General features: G+C 42.4%; 5 protein-coding genes and 2 non-coding genes across 8 annotated transcripts; 3 read left to right on the top strand and 4 right to left on the bottom strand.

Annotated features, from left to right (window-relative positions):
• Positions 1 to 138: 138 nt before the first annotated feature.
• Positions 139 to 5308, top strand: LOC118287909 (aquaporin-8-like). Its single transcript, XM_035613548.2, has 5 exons — positions 139 to 918; positions 1230 to 1356; positions 1823 to 2031; positions 3182 to 3316; positions 4274 to 5308. The coding sequence occupies exons 1-5, from the start codon at positions 653 to 655 to the stop codon at positions 4314 to 4316; spliced, it is 780 nt and encodes a 259-aa protein (XP_035469441.1). The 5' UTR covers positions 139 to 652; the 3' UTR covers positions 4317 to 5308.
• Positions 5309 to 5763: 455 nt separating this feature from the next.
• On the top strand, positions 5764 to 8019 carry aqp8a.2 (aquaporin 8a, tandem duplicate 2). Its single transcript, XM_035613547.2, has 5 exons — positions 5764 to 6190; positions 6405 to 6531; positions 6709 to 6923; positions 7554 to 7688; positions 7781 to 8019. The coding sequence occupies exons 1-5, from the start codon at positions 5931 to 5933 to the stop codon at positions 7824 to 7826; spliced, it is 783 nt and encodes a 260-aa protein (XP_035469440.1). The 5' UTR covers positions 5764 to 5930; the 3' UTR covers positions 7827 to 8019.
• A 126-nt stretch (positions 8020 to 8145) lies between these two features.
• Positions 8146 to 9562, bottom strand: hbae5 (hemoglobin, alpha embryonic 5). The gene is made up of 3 exons (XM_035613551.2): positions 9404 to 9562; positions 8758 to 8965; positions 8146 to 8369 (listed from the first exon to the last, which is right to left on the bottom strand). Exons 1-3 carry the CDS (start codon positions 9496 to 9498, stop codon positions 8241 to 8243), a joined length of 432 nt encoding a protein of 143 aa, XP_035469444.1. The 5' UTR covers positions 9499 to 9562; the 3' UTR covers positions 8146 to 8240.
• Positions 9563 to 11548: 1986 nt separating this feature from the next.
• Positions 11549 to 12632, top strand: LOC118287910 (hemoglobin subunit beta-1). The gene is made up of 3 exons (XM_035613550.2): positions 11549 to 11713; positions 11884 to 12106; positions 12391 to 12632. Exons 1-3 carry the CDS (start codon positions 11622 to 11624, stop codon positions 12517 to 12519), a joined length of 444 nt encoding a protein of 147 aa, XP_035469443.2. The 5' UTR covers positions 11549 to 11621; the 3' UTR covers positions 12520 to 12632.
• A 1472-nt stretch (positions 12633 to 14104) lies between these two features.
• On the bottom strand, positions 14105 to 17321 carry zgc:163057 (Hemoglobin subunit alpha-D-like). 2 transcript variants are annotated; one of them, XM_035613690.1, is made up of 4 exons: positions 17162 to 17321; positions 16818 to 16969; positions 15563 to 15767; positions 14105 to 14385 (listed from the first exon to the last, which is right to left on the bottom strand). In XM_035613690.1, exons 2-4 carry the CDS (start codon positions 16907 to 16909, stop codon positions 14257 to 14259), a joined length of 426 nt encoding a protein of 141 aa, XP_035469583.1. In that variant the 5' UTR covers positions 16910 to 16969; positions 17162 to 17321; the 3' UTR covers positions 14105 to 14256. The 2 variants fall into 2 exon arrangements, with proteins under 2 accessions (XP_035469583.1, XP_035469581.1); XM_035613688.2 differs by lacking the exon at positions 17162 to 17321 and having other exon boundaries at positions 16818 to 17155.
• A 1421-nt stretch (positions 17322 to 18742) lies between these two features.
• Positions 18743 to 18836, bottom strand: trnai-uau. Its single transcript has 2 exons — positions 18799 to 18836; positions 18743 to 18778 (listed from the first exon to the last, which is right to left on the bottom strand). It is a non-coding gene; the product is annotated as a tRNA-Ile (tRNA).
• A 239-nt stretch (positions 18837 to 19075) lies between these two features.
• trnai-uau lies at positions 19076 to 19169 on the bottom strand. The gene is made up of 2 exons: positions 19132 to 19169; positions 19076 to 19111 (listed from the first exon to the last, which is right to left on the bottom strand). It is a non-coding gene; the product is annotated as a tRNA-Ile (tRNA).
• Between the last annotated feature and the right edge of the window lie 3499 nt (positions 19170 to 22668).

The following is a 22668-nucleotide window of genomic DNA, read 5'->3' as shown; positions in this document are numbered from 1 at the left end:
GTGCTTTGTTATGCTCTTCATATCAAAATGTCAGTTATCACTCATTCCGTGCTAGAAAATCTTGTTAAGTCACTGAATATCTGACAATTGGCCATCTGCTAGTGAGCGAGTTTCACATTGATGAGCAATTCATGTATGATCTTAGTATTTAGATCAATATCTTTATATTAACAACAACAGACTTGTATGTGAAAGAATTTGCTCATAATGATGAACCAACAGCAAAGTTTCTCTTCTATTGAGCTTCCTGCCTCACAACTTTCCCGTAAAGAAAAGTTGACATACCTTTCAAACGTATTCATATATATTATTTTACTGACAGAAAACACGTGGCATCAGCCAAATAAAACAAACGCTGTTGAGTGAAAAGACACTCATCATCCTTATCGCACCTTATGCGATAAGGATGACACTCAACGCAGTGCTAATAATTTTATGAGCTCTTGATTGAGTGCCAATAGTCTTGGGAGTATAAACAATTGCAGGAAGGTGGGGAAACAAAATATGGATGTGCGTATATCCTTTATGCATCTTCCCTTGGAACGCTCATACACATATAACTATCCGTCAATCAGACCTCCCAGTGCAGGCTGACGGTCCATCAGTGGAGCAAGTGATCCAGGCATAAAGAGTTTGTTTAACTGAGCCAACTATGTCTGGGGCCAAAACCAAGACTGAGGTCCTCACGATAGACGAGGCGGGAGAGGAGGAGAGAGCCACGAGCAGCACAAGCGAGAGGAGACGCATATACGAGGAGTATGTGCAGCCCTGCCTGGCCGAGCTGATGGGGAGCTGCCTCTTTGTGCTCGTCGGCTGCGCGTCCGTCATAGGGAACATGGGGACAGCCGGCGTCCTCCAGCCGGCGGTGGCGCACGGACTGACGCTGGGAGTGCTCATCGTGGTGTTTGGGCAAATAAGGTAGAGACCCTGTAACTTTCATTCACAGTTGATGTCTGATGTTCAATGTCTAATTGATGATTTCTTGTCCTCATGATGTGAAAAAGAAAGTAATTTGCTCTTAATTTCCTCCCAAAATCGTGTAGAGCTAAAGACAACATGCATTTGATGGACTTAGGTATAAGTCTTGCTTTCACAGACTTGTTTAATTTGATACAACAAACATATAACCGAATAATCATTCATGAATTCCATTCGTGCCATGTAAGAGGCAAAGTTGTTGCTATTATCATCTTGGAGACGCGTATCAAAGTTCACTGTGTTTATCGCAGTGGGGGCCACTTCAACCCTGTGGTGTCTCTGAGCGTCTGCCTGTGTGGAGGGATGAAGTTCCTCCTGCTGGCGCCCTACATTGTGACTCAGATGATCGGAGGGATGATTGGTGCTGGTTTGGCCAAGGTATGAAAAAAAAATATGGAAGCCCATTCCTGCCAGGAAAAATGCATACGATACAACTCTTGGTAATCTATATCGTCAGAATGTTGTTTTCTGGGAGTTTAAGTTCTAATGTGAGATGAAAAGTCCAAATTTTGACTTGGTATCTCCACAATTGCAACTAAGTAAGTCAAGATATTCCAAATAAAATGGTTGGATGATACTGACTCCAGTTCAGTTCATCATAAACTGGAGGGTTAATGTTCAGTATCAGAATCTGAATCAGAAATGTTTAATCTACGTTTTCATTGCAGTTGCTTCAACCGAGAATATAGAATATACACAGTCCTGAAATTATAAAATAAAAATAAAATGAATATTAAATTATATAAACCAAGAATAGAAATATGTAATACAAATAATTATATTTATACATATTATAAAGTATGCACAGACATATATATGTACTGTTTGTTTGCTGCTCTTTCAGGCAATGTACCCCTCCAACTTGTACGACGCCGCCCTCGGAGGAGCCCTCCAACCCAGCAGCAGCGACCTGGTTAAAGCCATGCTGGCAGAGGTGCTGATGAGCCTGATCCTCACCACGGTGGTGTGCATGGGTGCCGTCAACGGCCAAACCCGCTCACCGTCGGCTCCGTTCTGCATCGGCCTCACTGTGACGGCCAACATTCTAGCAGGGTGAGAGCCGCAGCAGGTGCTGACGTGTGCCAAGGTCCAAAAGGGGCAATTCACAGCGTCGCCAATTAATTCCGTTTACACCCATGGGACAGTAACCAGGATATTATAAACGCCAAGGTCATAAGAGCAAAAAATGTATTTCATTTCATTTTTTACATTTGACTCATTTAGTCAGCCGTTTAAATTTTATTTTCTTAAGAGGAAATTCCTCTGAGTGAAAACAACTTTCACACAATAGATTTTTCCTTATTCCCTGTGATTTTATCAAATGTGCTTAGACTTTTCCAGAAAAGGGTCGTGAAGGATCTGTAGAAATAAAGACATAAAGGCCAAACTGCTCTGTGCAACATTATAGAGAATGACCAAAAACATAATTTATTCTTTTTGAACTACCCCAGTTCAACTACCAAAATTCCCAGACTACACCAGTGGAATAACTACACTGTCCTCTCTGTGACAGCTGCCGTCCTGACACCAACCCGTCTTTATTATCAGTTACCAGATGGATGGAGGTTAATTATTGCTTTTATTTACTGTTATTACCTTCGCAAGACTGACTGGGGGTCAGTTTAATGTTTAATATCTGTCTTGTCTGTTTATATCTAACCTTCACACAACAGCAAAGCTCGATTGTGTTTCCACTTGATCTAGTGTTGCGCTGAGTGCAATATAAACATAGATTATTCATCAGATTTGTGAAACATTAATGTGTAGGCAGGTGGAGCTCATTGTCACAACGTATACCTTTTCTTTTCTTTACTCAAATCGGGTGACCTGCAGTAATGATTAACTATTGCTGGTAGTTTACTGTTGTTTTATTTATAATAATCAGATTAAAATGAGATCTAAGCAGAATGTGAGCAACATTTGAGATTTTGTGATGCATTGCCATAACATTGCACAACACATGTATGTGAGTTTTACACTCGTGGGAATCATGAGAGACGGATTTAAGAAAGAAAGGTGAAAGGTCAGGCTGCAGAGGTTGAGATATCCTGATTTTTATTGACCAGTACGCGTCGAGCTCCGAATATGAGCGTCTCTAACTCTCTAACTGTTAGATGTGTGTGTTTCTCCGTTCCTCAAAAATTCAGAGGTACACAGTTGAGCCGATTTTCAGTGTGTTGCCGTGTGCCGGCTGTCGTTTCAGAGCTGCGCTGTCCGGAGCCTGTATGAACCCTGTCCGGGCCTTTGGCCCTGCAGTGGCTGCCAACCATTGGGTCCATCACTGGATCTACTGGGTTGGACCCACCTGCGGCGCGCTGCTCACTGTCAGCTTCATCAGGTATCATTCACATCAGAACCGCTCAGACCCGCGAAACGTTTTAGTCGTTGCTGAAGACCCACTTCTTCCCTCGCTGACTTAATTCTTAAATATCTATGATGTCCAACGTTTTACTGATTTTTGTAATTTCTATTTATTTTCTTTTTTAAATGTATATATATTTTATACTCTTTATATTATTTTCGCGTTTAAAGCCTGTTCATCACTTTGGTCGACTGTGGTGTTTTAAACTTGCTATATAAATAAACTTGACTTGAGGTACTGTAGCTATAGTTCAGAACATACTGGGAGGTGAAGAGTCATATATGATATTCTTTTTTTCTTTTTCTATTGTCCACAGAATCATTTGCCTCTGTTAATGTTTAACAGGCTTTCTAGTGCATTTTATTTTTATGCAATATAACCTCAAGTTGGTTATGCACACAAAGAGCTGTTGTTGAAACTTAACATAGAGATTTTCACCACTAGCATTGCTGGTATGAAGCAATGTTTTCACGAGAGGGTCCCAGTTTTGTTTTCACAATGCACACGAGTTCCCATCCTGCAACTGGTTGCACGGTGCTCCACAGATTTTGACAGTTGGCTGCAGGAATCCTCAAAGAAAACCCCGACAATGTTTCGACATATGCAGTGAGGGAGCAGGCTGCTGTCGAGCAGCAAATAATGGATGTTAACAGGATGCAGCATCTAAAAAGTTGGATTTGCAAATGTTTTGTGCAGAAAGCGTTAGACAAGGATACACACATTTCATTCTTTACTAGAGGAAAACTCCACTGGTGAGGTTTAATAACTGTTCAGTTGAAATCAAACAGTATTTCCATGGTAGTTTCCATAGATACTCTACAAATGCTAAATGTATCCTTCAGTTCCTTGAGCCTGTGTTCTGTGTTGGCCCATTTCATCATCCATATTGAATCATGCTCAGTGCTCAGTAATTGACTCTCACTTTTTCTGCAGGTTGATGTTCGGTGACCGGAAGACTCGGGTTTTGCTCAAGTGAATGTCCAAAAGAGAGGACAAGGACATTCCCGAGGTGACTCAACGACACTTTTTTCATTTTGACATCCACACATTTCTCCAACTAAACGACTGTAATATTGAAATTTGTCAGGAAAACGTGTACAAATAGACTTCAATAGTATTTAAACTTGGATCAGCTCCCACTGCCAGCTCTCACTCAACGGCATGCTTGTATTTGAAGATTCAATAAAGTGTTTGATGATATGATATGGTGTCTGATAAGTCCTCCTCAGCTGGACTTGGTTGCTGGTTGAAAGGCTAGGGGGACAATCATAACGTCCATACTTACAATTTCGAATCACACTTTGTTTGGGTCAAAGTCTTGAATGGAAAACCATGATTTAATAACTTTACAAGGTGCTACAAGGACAGGGCACTGCCCTATACAATAAAGCTACAGTAGATTAGAATCATAAACGAAATGCCCTCAGGCTGATACATCCCTTATTTGGTGTCACTGGTGGAATAAGTAGTCAGATCCTTTAAGAAAAAAAACTAAAATTCTACACATTTAAAGTGTACAAGCATAAGTCCTGCACTAAGGTGGATATCAGTAAAAAAACAAAAACATACTGTGCTGTATATTAATAGAATTATTATCACCAATGCAATTATATATGTCAGGTGGCTTTTGCTGTTGCAGTTGGTTGATGGAAATCACTGCAGCTACATATTGTTGGGCAGTTAATGCAACAAAATTTCTCAGTTTCATAAATTTCATGACATTTCTGTGTAGAAAAAGAAAGAAAAGAAAAGATCTGTCCGTGCAAAAAATATTTAATGGGATTGTGAGATAATGAGGTAGGGAAAAGTACTATATTTGTTAAATTTACTCCTTTGGAACGTGAGACGTGCAGAGACGAAATCAACCTTTCACATTTCTAGATGCAGTAACAGTCAAGAAATGAGGCATTAAAAAAAAAAAAAATCCCCTTCTGAATAGACCAGGACAAGTATAGAGTGAAATTGAAATATGCAAATAAAATACCACTATTTCAAACTTACACTTCAGTATGATACTGGGAGATGTAGTTACTTGAGAATAAAATTAAAAAAACCACAACATGATATAATCTAACATAGGTTTGTGTAGTGCTGCGGTGGTTGTAGTGTTTTGCAGAGTGTAGAGTTGTGTAAAGTTTGTGCGGTCAAGGTCTATCTTATCTATGTAAGCCTCTGCCGCTTACTCCTGGTATGTGTCTACAAGAAACGACGATGATGATGAATAGATGTCCTGCCTCGACCAGCTCATATCGTCTCGTGAACCTATTGGCCCCTTATACGGAAGGTCCCTTTGAGGACTCCTTCACACCGGCCCTGACCTCAACTCTTCTGACACTGAGTCAAAGAACTTTTTTTTTTTATGACCTTTGATGCAATTTCAGCCCACGGCGTATCAGCTGCAGGTGGCAGGTATAAATAACTACGACACCTCGCAGTGCCCTCTACTTGGTCTGCAGACTTGGTCAGGTCTAGGTGCTGGAGGATACGCAGGCAGGCTAGCGGCAACATCTCTGAGCTAGATAATAATTTGTGCACTACACCCTGGAACAGAAGTCAGAGTCCAACAGGAATCGCCCACAGAAGAGCAAAAATGGGAGTAGAGAAAATGGAAATGGAAGACACCGACTGCACGCTCATGGAGAAGGGCAAGAAGTCGCCTGCGCCCAGTCCACCCAACAAATATGAGAAACTGTTCCAGCCATGCCTGGCCGAGATAGTGGGGACCATGTTCTTTGTTTTCATCGGCTGTGTGTCCGTCATCGAGAACGTGCCGGCAGCTGGTCGGCTGCAGCCGGCTCTGGTGCACGGACTGGCTGTGGCAGTGTTGGTGGCGGTCATGGATAACATCAGGTAAAGGCCTTTGCTTAATGTAGAGAATAAAATAAAAATCTAAACGCTATTGTATTTGCAGTTTCTGTAGTGTTGTCCTCTGCTGTGTGTTTAGCAGATTCCTATGTTTTGAGCAGAGTGGGTCTCTTGCAGTTTGCTTGATCTCATCTTCTTAGAAGCAGCCTGCAATTTTGCTCTCAACCTTTTTCTTTGTTGCCTCTATCCCTCCGTCCAGCGGCTCCCATTTCAACCCTCCCTTCACTATTGCCATCTACCTGTGTGGAGGCATGGAGCTGATGATGGTGGGACCATACCTCGTCTGCCAGCTGATTGGAGGAGTGCTTGGTGCCGCAATGTCAAAGGTCACCTGAAAATCAGCCAGAATATAAAAAATCATAGAGCACAATTTTCCTGAGAGGCCGCATGTTTGGGCTCTTTCACACACACTTTAAATATCATTCTAAATGAATTCAGAAGTACAATTCATTATCACATTCCTGAAGACAACAAAAATGGTCATCATCAACCGTATCTTATAGATGATGACCCCTGCAGAACGCTACCACAATGCCACAGGAGCTGCATTTGATATCCTCAAGTCCGAGAGCCAGCTGTCAGGGGCCATCTTTGGGGAGGTGGCTATGACCTGCCTGGTCACCATGGTGGTGCTGCTGGTGGCAGTCAACGGCAAGACAAAAACCCCACTGGCTCCATTCCTGGTCGGCTGCACTGTCATCATCAACATCCTGGCAGGGTGAGATAAAAGTGTGATGATCATTTGCACTTAAAAAAAAAAGGTACTACGTCAAGACCATTTCAGCCAAGATGTTGTTTATCAGCAGTCAACTAACACTAACTGACATTTATTTCAGAATTATTTTTTTCCAAAATTAAAAAAAAGAAAAAGAAACCACATCAGAAATGATCTCAGATCAAAACTGGTCATTTAAAAATGTATTTAGTTATTAACATTTAGCAGAGCAGCCAAAAGCATAGAGGACTTTTATAAAGATGTTTATTTTTTTTTTAATCAACCCACTATTAAAATACACTAACAAAAAATGCGCTAAATAGATTTCAAATTCCTGTTAATGCACGAAATTTGAATTAATGCTATAGTTGTTTCTTATATTTTACTCTACGATAATAAAGATTTTAAATTAACTTTTTTTATTTATTCCTATGGGCAGAATTGTGTCAAATGTATAACCATTAAATTTGCCTCAGTCTGACTGTACTGAAGATAAAACTACTTTTAAATACCAACATTATTACTATGACATTTTAACTTGATCTCCTTCATGATGCCACAGACATAGATTTCAGCAAACAGGAATTTGAAATGGTGTGAATGATGAAACTGTGTTTGTGGTTGTTGGTGCAGGGGGGACGTATCAGGGACGTGTCTGAACCCTGCCAGGGCTTTCGGCCCCGCCGTGATGACCAACTACTGGACCTACCACTGGGTCTACTGGGTGGGGCCCATAGGAGGAGGCCTGGTGGCCGCTGCTCTGCTCAGGTAAGAGAGGCTGGACTTTGCGATAGGACGGATGAAAGGTCATGAGAGATAACAAGGGGCTAACAATATCTCTCTTTTTTTTCCTTGCGCAGGCTCATTCTCGGTGATGAGAAGTTACGGGTCGTTTTGAAATCCTAACAGTTTCTGTTTATTACCCTGGCGACCATAAACCTGTAAACAATGTCTGTCTCACCACTGTCTTTTTTTTTTGTTGGTCAAAATATCATCTGGTGAATTTGTAGTTTTCTTTTTTTCCATTTCAAACTGTATTTGACCACCGTGATAATTATTCTGTGTGAAATAAAAAATAAAAATAAAAATAAAAACAGTATCTTCCCTTGAGCCTCTGTCCAAAGAGCGACTTAAAAAAACAAAAACAAACTGTGGACTTTGTGCGCTTACGTGTAGGTGGGTGAAGTGATAAAACATATCAGGAGACATAAAACACACAGTAGCATGAGTTTTGGGCGGCATGCAGTTTATTCTGTCACTTTGTTCACCATGGGTTTTGCATGGGCGTGTGCGGCACACCGCGCATACAGAGGGGGCAGATTAGCGGTACTTCTCGGAGATAGCCAGGGACAGGCTGATCAGGAATTTGTCCATGGCGACGTGGACTTCAGGGGTGAAGTCCTTGGGGTACATGATGGCCATCACCACCAGAATGCAGTGGGACAGGAGCTGTGGGCAGAGGGAAACCATCGAATAGCACAACAGGTCAGTTGATTTCAATGGGAAAAGAAAAAGTGGGTCACCTGCTCCATGCATGCCTTCTCTGCAATCTCATACACTTAATTCCAAAATCGGACCCAGGTAAAATCTCAAAAGTGAAAATATGTCTTCCAAAAAAATATGTTTAATTCTGTTATCAGATTTATTTCTGTTGTTTGGCAGAACTCAATGGCTTGTAATTTTGGCTTCTTTCTTCGGCAAGCGCGTAATTTGTGCGTAAATCGAGTGCGTACTTTTACGCATCAGTTGTGTCTCTGACTGTTGCGTAACACAGAGCACAATTTGAGCACACACGTCGTATCGTGGTGGATATGATGTCAGTCCCCCCCTCGCTCACCTTGAAGTTGGCCGGGTCGACTCTCAACTGGAAGGCGTGCCGCTCGCTGAGCTCCAGCAGGCCAGCGCTCAGGTCGTCGATCTTGGCCACGCCCATAGCAACTCCGGTCATTACCTTCCTTCCGTGCTCCTTCACATGAGCTGAGCCGGGTTTTACGTCTGGCCAGTGGGTGAAGTAGGTCTTGGTTTGCGGATAGATGCAGAGCATCCTGCGGAGACGGAGAGACAGTGGAGTGCAGTGTCATGCTGGGCAGCTGTAAACAATCCAACGCCATAGAACTCTCTGGTCCCAAGTATCTGTTCTGAAGGGATTCTTCCAGCGTCAGGCTCCAGTGGCGCAATCGGTTAGCGCGCGATACTTATAGACAGTGATCTGCGCAGACATGGCGAGGTTGTGAGTTACAGACTCACCTGGAGCACAAGGTGTAATTTTCTAAGTATATCAAATTTGGTTACGCAATTGAAGCAATAAAAAGCGAGTCGCATAATAACACACAGATACATCAGTAGACCACAGGGTTGTTGTTGTGAGTGATGCGAAGCCGTCCATCAAACAGAATGTACGCTTTTTAAACATGTTAAGTTAAAACATGTCACAAAAACTCTGTTTCAGATTTGAAGTGCGAGTGAACCTGCGTGGCACCTACCTGCCCAGGGCATCAGCCCCAATGACGTCCGCTGCCTTGGAGATTTTGCTCCATGTGGCCCTGACGACGGCCTTGTCACTCTCGTTCAGACTCATGTTGGTTTATGGTGATGGATGGAACAGCCTGGAGATCTACTTAAATTCACTCGGCTCCGCAGTCACACCCACGGGAACCGATGCCAATTGTCGCGTCCGCTGACGCAGGTCGGACCCTTTCCTCCGCGCCTGATAGAAACTGCAGTGGCCACATGCCAGCCCTCGGGCTGGTATCAGCTGGCCCATCGTGGGTGACAGTTGGCAAAACAAATATGATGGTGTTTACGTGTTTGGCGTAACGGAGAGAAGTCTGAGGTGAGGCAGAGTTTCCTCTTGTATGGTGCATGGTCAGCGGAGGTCAGCTCAGGTCACAGGAGTCTCGTGCGGAGATGTCAGGTGCAGAAACTTAGGGGGATGGTGAGTTTACGCTCCAGTACGTGGTCATATATATATATATATATATATATATGAATATCTTTTCTATATAGAACAGATATTAAAAAATAGGAACTAAATGGAAGCTCACACATGCACATGAGGACCCCCCCCCCCCCCCCCCCCCCCCATTTGATTACACAAGTCCAGCCACTATAAAAGTTGATTTCACTGTGCTGACCCGAAACAAGCAAAACCATTGCAGAAGGAAATTATTTGGAATCTGAAAACTGACTTAGGTGACCTGAAGGCCTGTGGATGTTCTTCAGACTAGATATCAACAGAAACTCTGGCAACACATAAGTTCAAGAAGATAAACATGAGTGAGAATATTCTTACGTTATTCACATATAAGTGCTTTTGGGGTCGATTTGTTAAATTCTCACAATTAAAAAAGAAAAAGAAAAAAGAAAATCCCCAAAACATTTTATTGAAGAAGACAGAAACATGATATGGGTCATTTAAGGTTACACGAAATCAGACGAATCAATGCATAGTCTGCAATTCGACCAGAAGATAAACAGTAACTTAAAAAAACAAACATTTTCCTTTTCAACTTCCTGCAGCAGGCTACATGCACACCATTAATCATTTCCTGGAAAAAAAATAAAATAAAACCACATCACGTTGAAGCAAGATGTAAGATGTATAAGTGATTTTACTTTATTTATTTATTTTAGAAATTAGAACCGTTTTTGCCTCCGGTCATTAATGTATTCCCTCTCATTGTGGAGGATTAAGCGGTCATCCTCTTTATCATCGAGCTCAAGTATTTATTTTTTTCTTAATCAAAACAAATTTGGATGTGGCACCGGGCGCGAGGGCGGCGGCGGCGCTGCGCAGCAGATAACGCCAGAGTGGTTTGATAGATAACAGTCATGGCATGAAACATCACGAGACCGCCTGGCAAGCGCACAAGTTGGAGTGGATTCACTGACATCTAATTTAAACCACCCCAAAAAATAATGTCCTCACTATGTTGGTTTTCAAAAAAAAAAGTATGAAAGAGAGAAAGAAATTGTATTTCCTGATGCAGCCAGTTCTTTTACTGATATGACATGATGGAAACCAGTCAATCATATTAACTTTACCAATATTTGGGAAATAATTTCACTATACATTGGAACAAATTTCTCAAGCTGCTCTCACTTAGTTGTTTTTTTTCTACACATAATATCTGTTGTGTGTGTGTCAGTTCATTTACCATTTGCTCAGTGGGGTGGTTTGTCCTGCAGGTCAATTAAGGTCAAATGAACTGAAGGTGTCGAATGGGGAAAACGTTCACGATTCCAGCCTCTCTCTGAAAAAAAAATTAAGCTAATATTCAATGACTTTAATGTGCAGCTTTGCCCTGATTTAAAGTTGTTTCATTGTTCATTGTTTTTCCATCACGCAGAAATTGCACAAAATATAGTCTTTTCCCCCCAATAGACGTGCAAACGTGCAACAAAAAGAAATAAGAGTAAATGTACTGGACATCGACACACAATTGCTAAAGTGGATCTTTGGCATCTCTATACAACACTAACGAACCTGTATCATTTCCAGGAAGCGATCCAGAACCTCCTGGAGGAGTCCGCGGGTTATCTGGGACGGCCCATCTCCAGCCTATCACGGCTCCCCTCTGCTCCAGGGCGGGGGCAGCCCCGCACGTTTAAATACACCTAGAGGTCCAACTGACACACTATTCAGCATTTTTGGTTCTCGCTTGAAGCCCGAACAAAAGATTAACACGACCAAGAGCCGCCATGGTTGAGTGGACCGATCAGGAGCGCAGCGTCATCACCAGCATTTTCGGTAACCTGGACTACGATGACATCGGGCCCAAAGCTCTGTGCAGGTACGGAGAACGTTTGCTCTTTGAACGCACGAGAAATGAAATTAAAAGGAAAAAGCTATAGAACTGAATGCTTTCACAGTCCTGTGGTGATGGCCACCCCCTGCCGACTTGCTGCCAACTCCACCGTGTGCCCCCCCCCCCCCCTCTCTCTCCTCCCCCTCCCCATGCAGGTGCCTGATCGTCTACCCCTGGACTCTGAGGTATTTCAGTTCCTTCGGCAACCTCTACAACTCCGAGGCCATCAAGAACAACAAGAAAATCGCAGACCACGGAATCAAGGTGCTGCACGGCCTGGACCGCGCCGTGAAGAACATGGACAACATCAAGGCCACCTACGCCGAGCTGAGCATCCTGCACTCCGACACGCTGCACGTCGACCCCGACAACTTCAGGGTAACGTCTCACCGAACCAACAACACGCTTTCGTCCTTACTGCACACGTCTTCCACGTCACTGTGTCACATTACACTGACAGAACAAAAAAAATGTCAAGCATTTGTCACCACAGGTATGAAATAATACATGTACAATACTGCAAACACGCCAAATCCAGTGCGCAGATTTTACATTTGAAGTGCTGTAGGTGCAAAAAAAACGTATTACTACGAATGCACATAAACGAATATAATAACTGCATAAAATATAAAGGCATGTAATGTTGTCCCTCCTTTGTACAGCTGCTGGCTGACTGCCTGACCATTGTCATCGCCGCCAAAATGGGATCCGCCTTCACCCCGGAGAAGCAGGCCACCTGGCAGAAGTTCCTGGCCGTGGTGGTGTCCGCTCTGGGCCGGCAGTACCACTGAGCCCTGCGGCCCTCCGCACCCGGACACCGGGGGGGTGGGGGAGACCTCGAACGCATGTTCACACGTGTCACGCGTGTCTCCTGCATAAAGAAATAAAAGCAGTCAAAATCAAAGTTCCCTTGTTCTCTCTTCTTTTTTTTCTTTCTTTTTTTTCGCGCAATTACGCACAGCCACCGTGCACTTGAGGTGGGGCGTGCAGGAACAATTACAACCTCCTCCCCCAAAGAGAAATCACCACGATAAAAATGTCAATATTATCAAAACGATGTCAATAAATTGGGTTCGTGATACGTTATATAATGTCCCATGAGTGGCATACGGCTAATGTTTTTTTTTCATGAAACTTTACAGACCTCACAGTCGTTCGAGTCACATATTTCGACTTTCTTTAAGGCCGCAGTTGGAAACCGATCAGATAAGAGCTCCAGCCCTCCCGATGCGTCGGTGTGAAGGGTGACGCTCAAAAGCCACTTAAGGACAACTGAAAAAGAGAATGTGTGCAACTTCCCGTCGAACCCAGCAGGTGGCCCCGTCATGACATCTTGTGAAAGTGGACGACCGCACGTTTGACCTCTTAATGAATTTGACCCACAGCTTGTTTGATTACTGAGTGTGTTTGTTTCGCTGACCTCTGTTGTTCCTATAATCTTCTCGTGACAGAGCCGTTACTCTTATGAATGCCAGTGGTCTATAGAAATGGAAATACGAGGAGATAAGAATAAGACGCCACAGTTGTCCTGTGGGTGTGCTACTTTTCCCGAGGGCATCACAGTTTGCACTATGTCGGCGCCAGAAACATGCTCAGTATTTATTACCAAGTTTATTTCAGCACCATAGACAGCTCCAGAAGAACTTTCAAGCTTATTTCATCTCCGGACGCTGCTGAGCGGGAACTGGGAGTTTGCTCAGAACTGCCCCTTGAAAATACAAATCTGAAGCTGGAGGTTAAATGAAAAAATTCCACTGACAGACAGGGAGTCTTTTGTCCCACAGACAATACGACTCTTCATTGCCTCCCAGTGGGGGCTCACTCACCTCCACACTGGTACTCACTGGTGTATATGTTTATGTCTGTTGGTGTGGGCTGCCATTTAATACAAAGGTGTTTCAGAATAATGCTGCCTTGTTTCAGAGTCATCGGCGGATCGCTGCTCACCACAGTCACATTCAATTGTGAGCCCTTCAACTTGTTACTGTAATGGAGAAGTGAGGGAGTTAGGTATTTTAGGATTTTAACCATTACGCGTCCTGGGATCCTTTGCTAATAATTTCCTCTATTGTCCAACAGAGTCTTGCTGAAGTGAAAGGAAGGAGCGGCGGATGGACTCAACCTCCAGGGGCCCCCCAAGAGCTCGTACCACTGAAGACAGTGATGTGAGTCCTTCACACGTTCAATATTTCTTCCTTGGATCTAGGAAGAAATGTACTCAAAAAAACCAAAACATAAGCACATGAGACATGGCCACGAACTACATATAAAGACAGTCTTCAAATAAGAGTCAGTGGCGCGCAAGAGAGTAATTTCCATGCATAATGAGGTCCTTATTAAGTCCTTATATTGGAACACAACATGAAATCGAGCAGATCAATTGCACATGTTTATTATGAAAAAAAAAATCATTGTCGGGGTTTTCTTTGAGGATTCCTGCAAAAATCAAGTACACATACATCAATATTTCCCATCGTGTCACATCATAAGTGGCTCGTGGTGTTTTCCCCGAAACACTTGGCAGAATCTCATCTGTACTTCTCGGCGAGCACGGCCGCGAAGGCCGACAGGAACTTGTCCATCGCGGAGTGTGCAACCGGCGTGAAGTCCCTGCCCATGTGGCAGGCCAGGGTGACGAGCATACAGTGGGAGAAAAGCTGCAGGAGGAGGAGGAGGAAGAAGAGGAAAGGCTTGTTACTGACCAGGAAATTGCTGAGGGGTGAACAAACGGCGTGGGCTACGTCACTTATGCCTCCTCAATTTAATTCAACCGATTGTTTTGGGACTGAAGGAGACGTCCTGGCGCGTGTCATCTGAACAGGCTGGGCAGCCAACTGTTCACTCTTCAGAGAGGAAGAGTTCACACACAGTGGGCGCTGCTGTCAGTTTTGTTAACCTGTTAAATAGGCCTCTGTAGTTTCACTCAGGCAACAACAAAAGGACTCTTCCTGTAGCTGAATTTTTTTTTACAGTAAAAGCATGTCAGTGGCACGTCCTCTGATATCCGACAGTATTTTGGTGCCACAGAAGAAAACGTGAATTAATATATTAATATATATACAAAGTGAACATCTGGCCTGTGCCTGATTAAAAGCTTACTTGTCATTTTCAAACAGGCCGAATTCTAGATTTGCTGTTTGCAAAAATGGGATCTTTGGACACACACATATCGACGCACATCAGACATGACAGACAGACAGACTGTCCAAAATGCTCTTACGACTATAAGTCCAGTACATATAAGTATTGGATTGTGTTTTCAAAGGACCAAATATTGCATACATAAATCCCTGATGCAGTCTCTCTGGTGAGCAATGAGAACAATATACTTTTGCTCCAGTTGTCCTTATGGAATTAATTATTACATGATACATTTTACCATATATGTTAGTACTGCAATTCTTTTTGAAGAATAAATGTATTACGTATTCCTTTTCTATTTTCTGAAGTTAATATTTCCCAAAAATACAGAAAATATATGAGAATATCTTTTACAACATACCGAAAGCGATTATATGCATTTTCTGCTGCATTTGTTTTCTGCGATATAATGCAAATTTACTTGCCAAAATCTGGATGTTCAGTACAGCAAATTTATGTCACATAAACACTTATCTTTCGGGGAGGACTTTGGTTGACACGTGGTTTTTTAAAATCTCTAAACATTAGTTTGACTGCTCAAGTCAGTGATGTTTGGTTTGATTTGAACTGCTAACAGAGTTTACATAAGAGAAAAAGTCATTGAAATACTTCAATAAAAACCTAGGGGCATTTCAATAAGTAACCATTTCCTCAATCAGTGTAGAATTGCTTCTCTGTTTCCTGGACCTGCACCTTGAAGTTCGTCGGGTCTATCCGGAGCTGGTAGGCGTGCATTGTTTGCAGAGGAGCCAGGGTGACGGTCAGCTGGCTGATGTCTTTGGCTCCCTCTGCTATGGCCAGGACAATCTTCTTCCCGTGGGAGAGCAGGTGAGCGGAGCGGGCACTGATGTCCAGGTGGGCGAAGTACGTCTTGGTGCCTGGGTAGGAGGCAAACATCCTAGTGGTGGGAGGGGGAAACGGGGACATTTATGTGAACGGATCGGGACTTCTGTCGCTGTTGTCCACCTTTGTGGAGACGTGTATGATTCATGCAGACTGACTTTAGCCACACATTTTGCATCATCATTATCATCATCATCATCATCATCATCATAATGTGCCAGGACACATTTTGTAGAATCTGGTAGTACCTAGAAAGCACCATTTGCGGTTATGAATTGTTTACTCATATATAGAGCTGCAACAGTTAATTGATTAATCGACTACTAAATTAATCGCCAACTATTTTGATAATTGATTAATCGGTTCAAGTAGTTTTTATGAAAAAACAAGTCAAATCCTATGATTTCAGCTTCTCAAATGTGAATATTTTCTGGTTTCTTTGCTCCTCTGTGACAGTAAACTAAATATCTTTGGTATGTGGACAAAACAAAACATCGTCTTGTGGTTTCGGGAGATTGACATTTTTCACCATTTTATGACATTTTACGGACCAAACGACTAAATCGATTAATCGAGAAAATAATCGACAGATTAATCGCTAATGATAATATTCGTTAGTTGCTGCCCTACTCACATATCCACATTATTGCACTTTTACACTTTTATTTATTTGCACTCTCTCTGTGATGTCACTTTCCACATATAGGATTTATGTGCTGATAATAATGACTGATGACTGATGGCTATAGTAAATCATTTAACCAATGCTCCGTAGTCATCTTTTGAACATACAAATATGAATAACTTTTCAATAACTGTTGCAGACATTTCGATTAACGCCTGTCGATCAAATCATGACTGAAACAAGGAGTTTTTCCACTTTTTATCAAAACATTTTTTGAAAAACTTGACTGACTGAGTGTTACTGGCCTAGATCTTCCCAGATGAGCCCACACAGGGAAGGGGGAGAGCGAGAGGAGGAGTTTCACCTATTTGACCACTCAACACTTTAATATCTCCTCAGTTTTTTAATGATAGACACGCCCCCCGCGAGAAATTAAACTGTCCAGCAAGTGCATATTTGGAACTTTGTGAATGGACCTACCGAAGAAGTGCGTCTGAGCCAATGTCTTCGGCCACAGGAGCCAGCCTTTCCCATATTTCCGCAATCAGCGCCTTCTCGCTCTTTGAGAGCATCGCAGCCTTGTTTCACGTACTGACCAACAACGACTTAGGAACCGGACGTCCAGGGCGCGACTGGTCACGGATAGATTCACAAACAGGCGCAAACAACAACCCCCCCCCCAAAAAAAACAGGCGTTAATCAACCATTTTATCGCCACATTGACGCAGATAACCCAAAAAATACGCAGACGCGATTGAGTGAGAAAAAGTAAGTGAAGTAATAATTCCGTCTGTGCGAAGAGAAACTAAAATGTGGAAACTCACAGTGTCACTCGGCAGCCTCGTCGTTTCCCCTCCCTGCCTGTTATCGCGGAGCAGACAGCGCAGGGTGGGGGTCCCGCACACTGCGCTATCTGCCGCCGGCCGTGCGTCACTCCGGACCTCTGACGTGTCAGGACTCAGAAGTGGGGCTGTTCTCCTGCCAGGGTCCCTTTGGGTGGCACCGTATTATCAGCTCAAAGTGCTCTTTATTCCCTCCCGGCCACTAAATAATAACGTAATAATTAACGTATTTTCTCTATTCTCGGACAATAATATTGACTCTAGATTAAATACTGTTAAATAATAAGCATTCAAAGTTTGTAGGTGGTACATTCATTACGCCCCGACCGATATATCGGTTGGCCGATAACATAACGGCGGATGTGAGCCGACATTAAAATAGTTTATATTGTGTTTTTTAAATTTCTCTTTCTACACCTCTACTTGGAAATTGTTCATTTTATGTTATATACAGCACGACTCGGGCATTTGAATCCAGATGATATTTCACGGTGTGGTGCATGCTCTGGCAGATAAAGTCCTTCAGCCGCTGCTATCTGCAGCTCCATGAGCTGCTGGCCAAGGGGGGGGGGGGCAGTGGGCAGTGGGTGTGGGTCCGGGCTCCATCATGTCACTCTCATTTTTATAATCGTTGTAGATTAATTCAATTAAAAATCTTGTTGCTTTGGATCTGACACGAAGCAGCCGCAGCTTTTTAATAAAGTTGCTGCCGTCCGCATCTGAATGAGTGTCCCCTTTCACTGAAAAGGGCTGTGATTGGGTTCTTATTGGTTTATGAATGAATTGATGAGCGCTGACTAAGGATGACAATCATGTTGTGGTGTTTTTCACAAAAAAATGCACTGTCATGCTCTTTGGTTGAGTGTCGCCCACTGGTCATATCTGCCACATATCCAACATGCAGCAAGCAAAAAATTATATAAAATAAGAAGAAAGCTCTTAACGTCTCTACAGCAGGCCTTTAACTTGATTGTTTCTTCCATCTTTATACTCTAACTCTAAGTTTGTTGTTGTTGTTGTTGTTCTTTGCTGTTCTTTTATGAAATCACTTACATCACTCACCCGTTTCAATCTTTTTGTATTCCAGAAAAATGACAAAAATCTATTTGCATAAATTTGCATGGACATTATATTGTGTCTTTTATACCAGTCTGCAGGGTTTGCAGCACTCGATGTAAAAAAAATATGGAGGTGAACAGAAAGTGGCATGTTTTTCAATAGGTGGCAGTGATGTGTCTTCTCAGTGGGGGAAACTGAACTGACCACATCGTGATGAGCCAGAGAACAGTGTTTTGTCACAACAGTTAATTTTGACCTGACTAAATTCCCCTCATGACAATATTAGACAGACTGACCAAGTGGTCAGTCAATGTTCTGAGAAAACACATGCAGGCCTGTCTTCACTTTGAGAAAATGCCCTTTCATGCATTATCATTGACCTTGAGTTATTCTAGAGTCATCATGTGATATGACCTGTCACTTCACTGCTCAAGATGAGTCAAGGGACTGGGGTTGTGTTGGTTGACTATGGTGACGGGTATTTTCAAGCCCCAGTTGTAAAACTGCTCCAGGTGAGGCTCGAACTCACAACCTCGGCATCGCTCCGCAGGTCACTGTCTTATAAGTACCGCGCGCTGACCGATTGCGCCACTGGAGCACATCATTTCACTATCCTTGATCACCTGACAGTGTTGACAGTCTGATGCAAGAAAAAAAAAATGCCTGGGTCCTTCAGTCTCATTGGATAATGTGACGAAGGTATTGAAACGGTTGGTTTGCTCTCACAACGTTGTTCGCCTAGGTTGAGCAAGCGACTCGTACTTGCAAGTGTCTATGGTGACGGGGTCTGGATGAGCTTCATTCAATGGATATATTTTCAACCCCCAGTTGTAAAACTGCTCCAGGTGAGGCTCGAACTCACAACCTCGGCATCGCTCCGCAGGTCACTGTCTTATAAGTACCGCGCGCTGACCGATTGCGCCACTGGAGCCTGATGTCCCGAAGTTCTCACATCTGGACAAACGTTGAGGCTGTGGTAGAATTTTTCTTAGGTCAGGTTGAAGGAAACGTTTTTTGTTTTGGTTTTCATAATGATCTCACAAAGGCAACACTCACATAACTATGAATCTATAATGTAAAAGTGTTTCTACAGTTCGAATGTGTCACATGTTAGTTTAGTTTAGTTGATAAACCAGTTCAGAAGACATTTATCATGTGTGGTTTTTTTTCTATTATATAAGTGAATTACTCCAAGGAGTTTTTAATAAAGAAAGCTCAACAGAAATGCTTCAACTCCTTCAATTCAACACTAAATGATAAAACTTTTTGGATGATTATGGGTGAACAGAGGTCGGTTTACTCTTGTTTGATTTGTCAACCACACGTTGTAACAGGCAAAGTATGAATAACATGAAAAAAACAAAAGTGGAGATCAGCAAGAGTCAAACACACTGTCTCTCAACAGTTAATTATTTCCTCATTTTGATCAACACATTTCCCTCTGATGTCTATAGAAGCCTCCTCGAGCGTGAAAACACCCTGTAAATCCGTCACACGCGGACTCTCCTCAAAGCTCGTCTCCCGCAGCGACGCATTGTAATCAGTTCTTACAAGAGGCAAGCAGTTCTCTGTATGTGCTGCACGTTTTGTCGCTCTCACAGAGAATTAAGAAGCAAGAGTAGGTTGTGAAAAGACATCTATGTGCTTATATACCTGTCTTAGTGTGTGTTAACTGTAAATGACAAAAGAAAAAACTCCAACACAAGTACACCTCTAAAAGAAACTCTATGTGAAAAAAGATTTGAATTAAATAAAGGCGCTTTTCAACAATAGGATCCTGGCAAAGGTTTTTCCCTCCTTATTGATCTCACATGTATAACAGCTCAGACCCAGTTGCTCCAGACAGGGGCCCATTCATCAGACGGCTTGCCAGCACTGCTTCCTGTCCGGGGCCCCCAGCAGGGGGGGGGCGCATGAAAACCAAACAACGTGGATCTTAAACCTGCTGGCGGGAAGAAAATGTGGTCAGAACAAACCTAACCAGCGCGCTTATTATGCATATACACTTTTTTTATTTGAATACACACACAACTTACAAACTGACAAAAAAGTACATCAAATGATTTACCACTGAGTTGTGCTTTCTGTCAGGGAGACCTTCAACACGCACGTCTGCTGTACCGACCCTGAGTCTTTACTCTTCACTGTGGCCAAGTGTACTTGGAAGTGAGCAGCGTCACTAAAACATTAGTTTATGCCATTTGTAGCAAGTCGCCCTCCAAGTCGCTGGAGCAGCCTTCCAGAGGGTTAAGACTTCATTTGTTTCAAATTCAAACCCACCTATGTAGTGCTTTGGAATTTTATGTTTTCGTTATTTATCGTTCCTTTTTTAAATTATTATGATTTATTTTATTCTATTTTGTTTAACAAAAATATAAGTGTTTATCATTCTTATTTATTGTACTAGTCTCAACTCTATTGACCTTTTACTATTTTACTAATAATTCATCAGTGATATCAGCTGGTGTAGCTCAGTTGGCTGCATTGATGACTTTGGTTCAGAAGGTCGGGGTTTGATTCCAGGTCGTCCCAATGAGGACCCCTGCCGCTATTGCACCTGTCTTAATCATTGTAAGTTGCTTTGGACAAAAGTGTCAGCAAAATGTATGTAATATGTTCTACTCCTTAACTTTATTTATTGTTGTTTTTCATTTTTATATAGCTTAACATCATATCCTTTCTTTCCTCATAGTTCTCTTGCCATTGTCAACATGATATCCGTGTTACGCACATGTACATTTTTATATATGAAAAAATAGATATATTATATATTAAAAAAATTAAGTATCTGCCAAAAACATGTTTGCATATATAAAATTTGAGTATAAAAAGAACAAATTGTGAGTCTGAAATTTTTTTTTTTTCATTTCCTGAATGGTTTCTCATCAACAGCTGTTTTTTTTTGTTTGGCAACATCCTGCGACAGGAAAAAAACATGATGGTGCACAGCTTCTCATAAAAAAAAAGAGATTTAAAGTAAATATATGGAGCACATTTATGCATTTGTCCTTAAGTTTATAACTAACGCTATCACCTCAGCAGGTTTACATGAATTCAAGGTGTAGCCTCACTCACTGTATTTTGTTATTTCTATTCCCTAATTGCACCTTTTATTTATTTCAGCTATTCTCCACCACATGACAAAAAAAGTGGAGATTTCTTCCCTACCACACCCAGAGACACCTGGCCGGGGCCTGTGTGGAGCACACATATGATCCTTCACACTGCGCTGGATCCTTTATGCTGCGTGGACTGAATGTCGTGGTGAGCGGTGGGGGCGGTGAGAGCGACGGTGGTCAGGTGAAGCCATTAAAGGAGTCTGTTGGCTGTAAGGTGGGTGAGGACAGTAAGAAGATCTAAGGGGTAGTCGGAGAAACAGGACACCGTCCCTGCAGGGGACAGCATGTAGGGGGGTGGGGGACTGCTGCTCCGCCCCAAAAATCTGAAGTGACAACAATAATCTTAAATTTAAATATTGACAAGGTGTTCTGCCTGCTGACGAGTCCATAAGAAAGAACTGATGCGTTGATTTGCCTGTGGTTCACCACTGAGACGTTGTTCAAATATTTAATACGTGTAAATAACCCTAAATCTAATGTTCCATTTGAGGTTCTCTTTGACATTTTCAGACACGTACTGTTTCATCAGGACACGTTACTTTTGCTTGTGGTCTCAGAGACTCCACTATGCTCTATGTCTGTTTTCACACAGCACTGAAATTCAAAAATCATATCGTTCATGTTATTACCTCCGCCAAGGAGGTTATGTGGTCTGTCTGGATTGTCTGTTCGTCCGTTCGTCTGTTCGCACCATTACTCAAAAAGTTACAGACGGATATGCATGGAAGATTTTATCATGGTAAGAGGTGATTACATTTTGGGAGGGATTCAAATCTGGATCCATGCAAGATTTTCTTTTTGAAGGAGTCCTCACCGTAGTGAGAAATGGAAAGACTTCACAAATGCATTAGATTTATTTGGAAGTTGAAAGTTTGGGGTGAGACTGCATATCAGCTCATCCTTGGCAGAGGTCTGCGCTCTCTGAGTGCTATTGAAAAAGAAAAAAAGAAAAAAAAAAGGAATATGCATTTGTTCACAAATAGTTCATTGAAATTATTTTCTTATTTGGTGTTTTGACAAATGCTTTAAGGTCATTTCTGTATTTTGTCACCTTCATCGAATGTGCATTTTCCTTCTTACCAGTAAGTCAATTTCTTGTTTCAAAACATTCATTAACATTTGGTTTGTTTGACCTGATATTCTGAAATCCTCAAAAATGATCACACAACAAAGGTAGTAATAAATAAAACAACTATTGCAGCCTCCAGTTTCATCCTGATAGCTGACATACTGTACTTTAGTGTCCGTGTCTGTGGGACTTAAATCGTCTTATGTAACAGTCTGCCCGCCTGGCATTAGTATGACTATGAC

The sequence above is a fragment of the Scophthalmus maximus genome, chromosome 16 (genome assembly GCF_022379125.1).
Source record: "Scophthalmus maximus strain ysfricsl-2021 chromosome 16, ASM2237912v1, whole genome shotgun sequence".
NCBI classification, from domain to species: domain Eukaryota; kingdom Metazoa; phylum Chordata; class Actinopteri; order Pleuronectiformes; family Scophthalmidae; genus Scophthalmus; species Scophthalmus maximus.
The sequence above is the reverse complement of the archived record's forward strand: the minus strand, read 5'-3'. Positions and strand labels throughout refer to the sequence as shown.

Bases quoted from the DNA above. Each gene is read 5' to 3' on its own strand.
- aqp8a.2 (XM_035613547.2), top strand. From the start codon at position 5,931: ATGGGAGTAGAGAAAATGGAAATGGAAGACACCGACTGCACGCTCATG. The intron at 6,924-7,553 runs GTGAGATAAAAG...TTGTTGGTGCAG, and splicing joins ATCATCAACATCCTGGCAGG to GGGGGACGTATCAGGGACGT. The intron at 7,689-7,780 runs GTAAGAGAGGCT...TTCCTTGCGCAG, and splicing joins GTGGCCGCTGCTCTGCTCAG to GCTCATTCTCGGTGATGAGA.
- LOC118287909 (XM_035613548.2), top strand. From the start codon at position 653: ATGTCTGGGGCCAAAACCAAGACTGAGGTCCTCACGATAGACGAGGCG. The intron at 919-1,229 runs GTAGAGACCCTG...TGTTTATCGCAG, and splicing joins GTGGTGTTTGGGCAAATAAG to TGGGGGCCACTTCAACCCTG. The intron at 2,032-3,181 runs GTGAGAGCCGCA...CTGTCGTTTCAG, and splicing joins ACGGCCAACATTCTAGCAGG to AGCTGCGCTGTCCGGAGCCT.
- LOC118287910 (XM_035613550.2), top strand. From the start codon at position 11,622: ATGGTTGAGTGGACCGATCAGGAGCGCAGCGTCATCACCAGCATTTTC. The intron at 11,714-11,883 runs GTACGGAGAACG...CTCCCCATGCAG, and splicing joins GGGCCCAAAGCTCTGTGCAG to GTGCCTGATCGTCTACCCCT. The intron at 12,107-12,390 runs GTAACGTCTCAC...TCCTTTGTACAG, and splicing joins TCGACCCCGACAACTTCAGG to CTGCTGGCTGACTGCCTGAC.
- zgc:163057 (XM_035613690.1), bottom strand. From the start codon at position 16,909: ATGCTCTCAAAGAGCGAGAAGGCGCTGATTGCGGAAATATGGGAAAGG. The intron at 15,768-16,817 runs GTAGGTCCATTC...TCCCACCACTAG, and splicing joins GGCTCAGACGCACTTCTTCG to GATGTTTGCCTCCTACCCAG. The intron at 14,386-15,562 runs GTGCAGGTCCAG...CTCCTCCTGCAG, and splicing joins TAGACCCGACGAACTTCAAG to CTTTTCTCCCACTGTATGCT.
- hbae5 (XM_035613551.2), bottom strand. From the start codon at position 9,498: ATGAGTCTGAACGAGAGTGACAAGGCCGTCGTCAGGGCCACATGGAGC. The intron at 8,966-9,403 runs GTAGGTGCCACG...CCGTCTCCGCAG, and splicing joins GGGGCTGATGCCCTGGGCAG to GATGCTCTGCATCTATCCGC. The intron at 8,370-8,757 runs GTGAGCGAGGGG...CTCTGCCCACAG, and splicing joins TCGACCCGGCCAACTTCAAG to CTCCTGTCCCACTGCATTCT.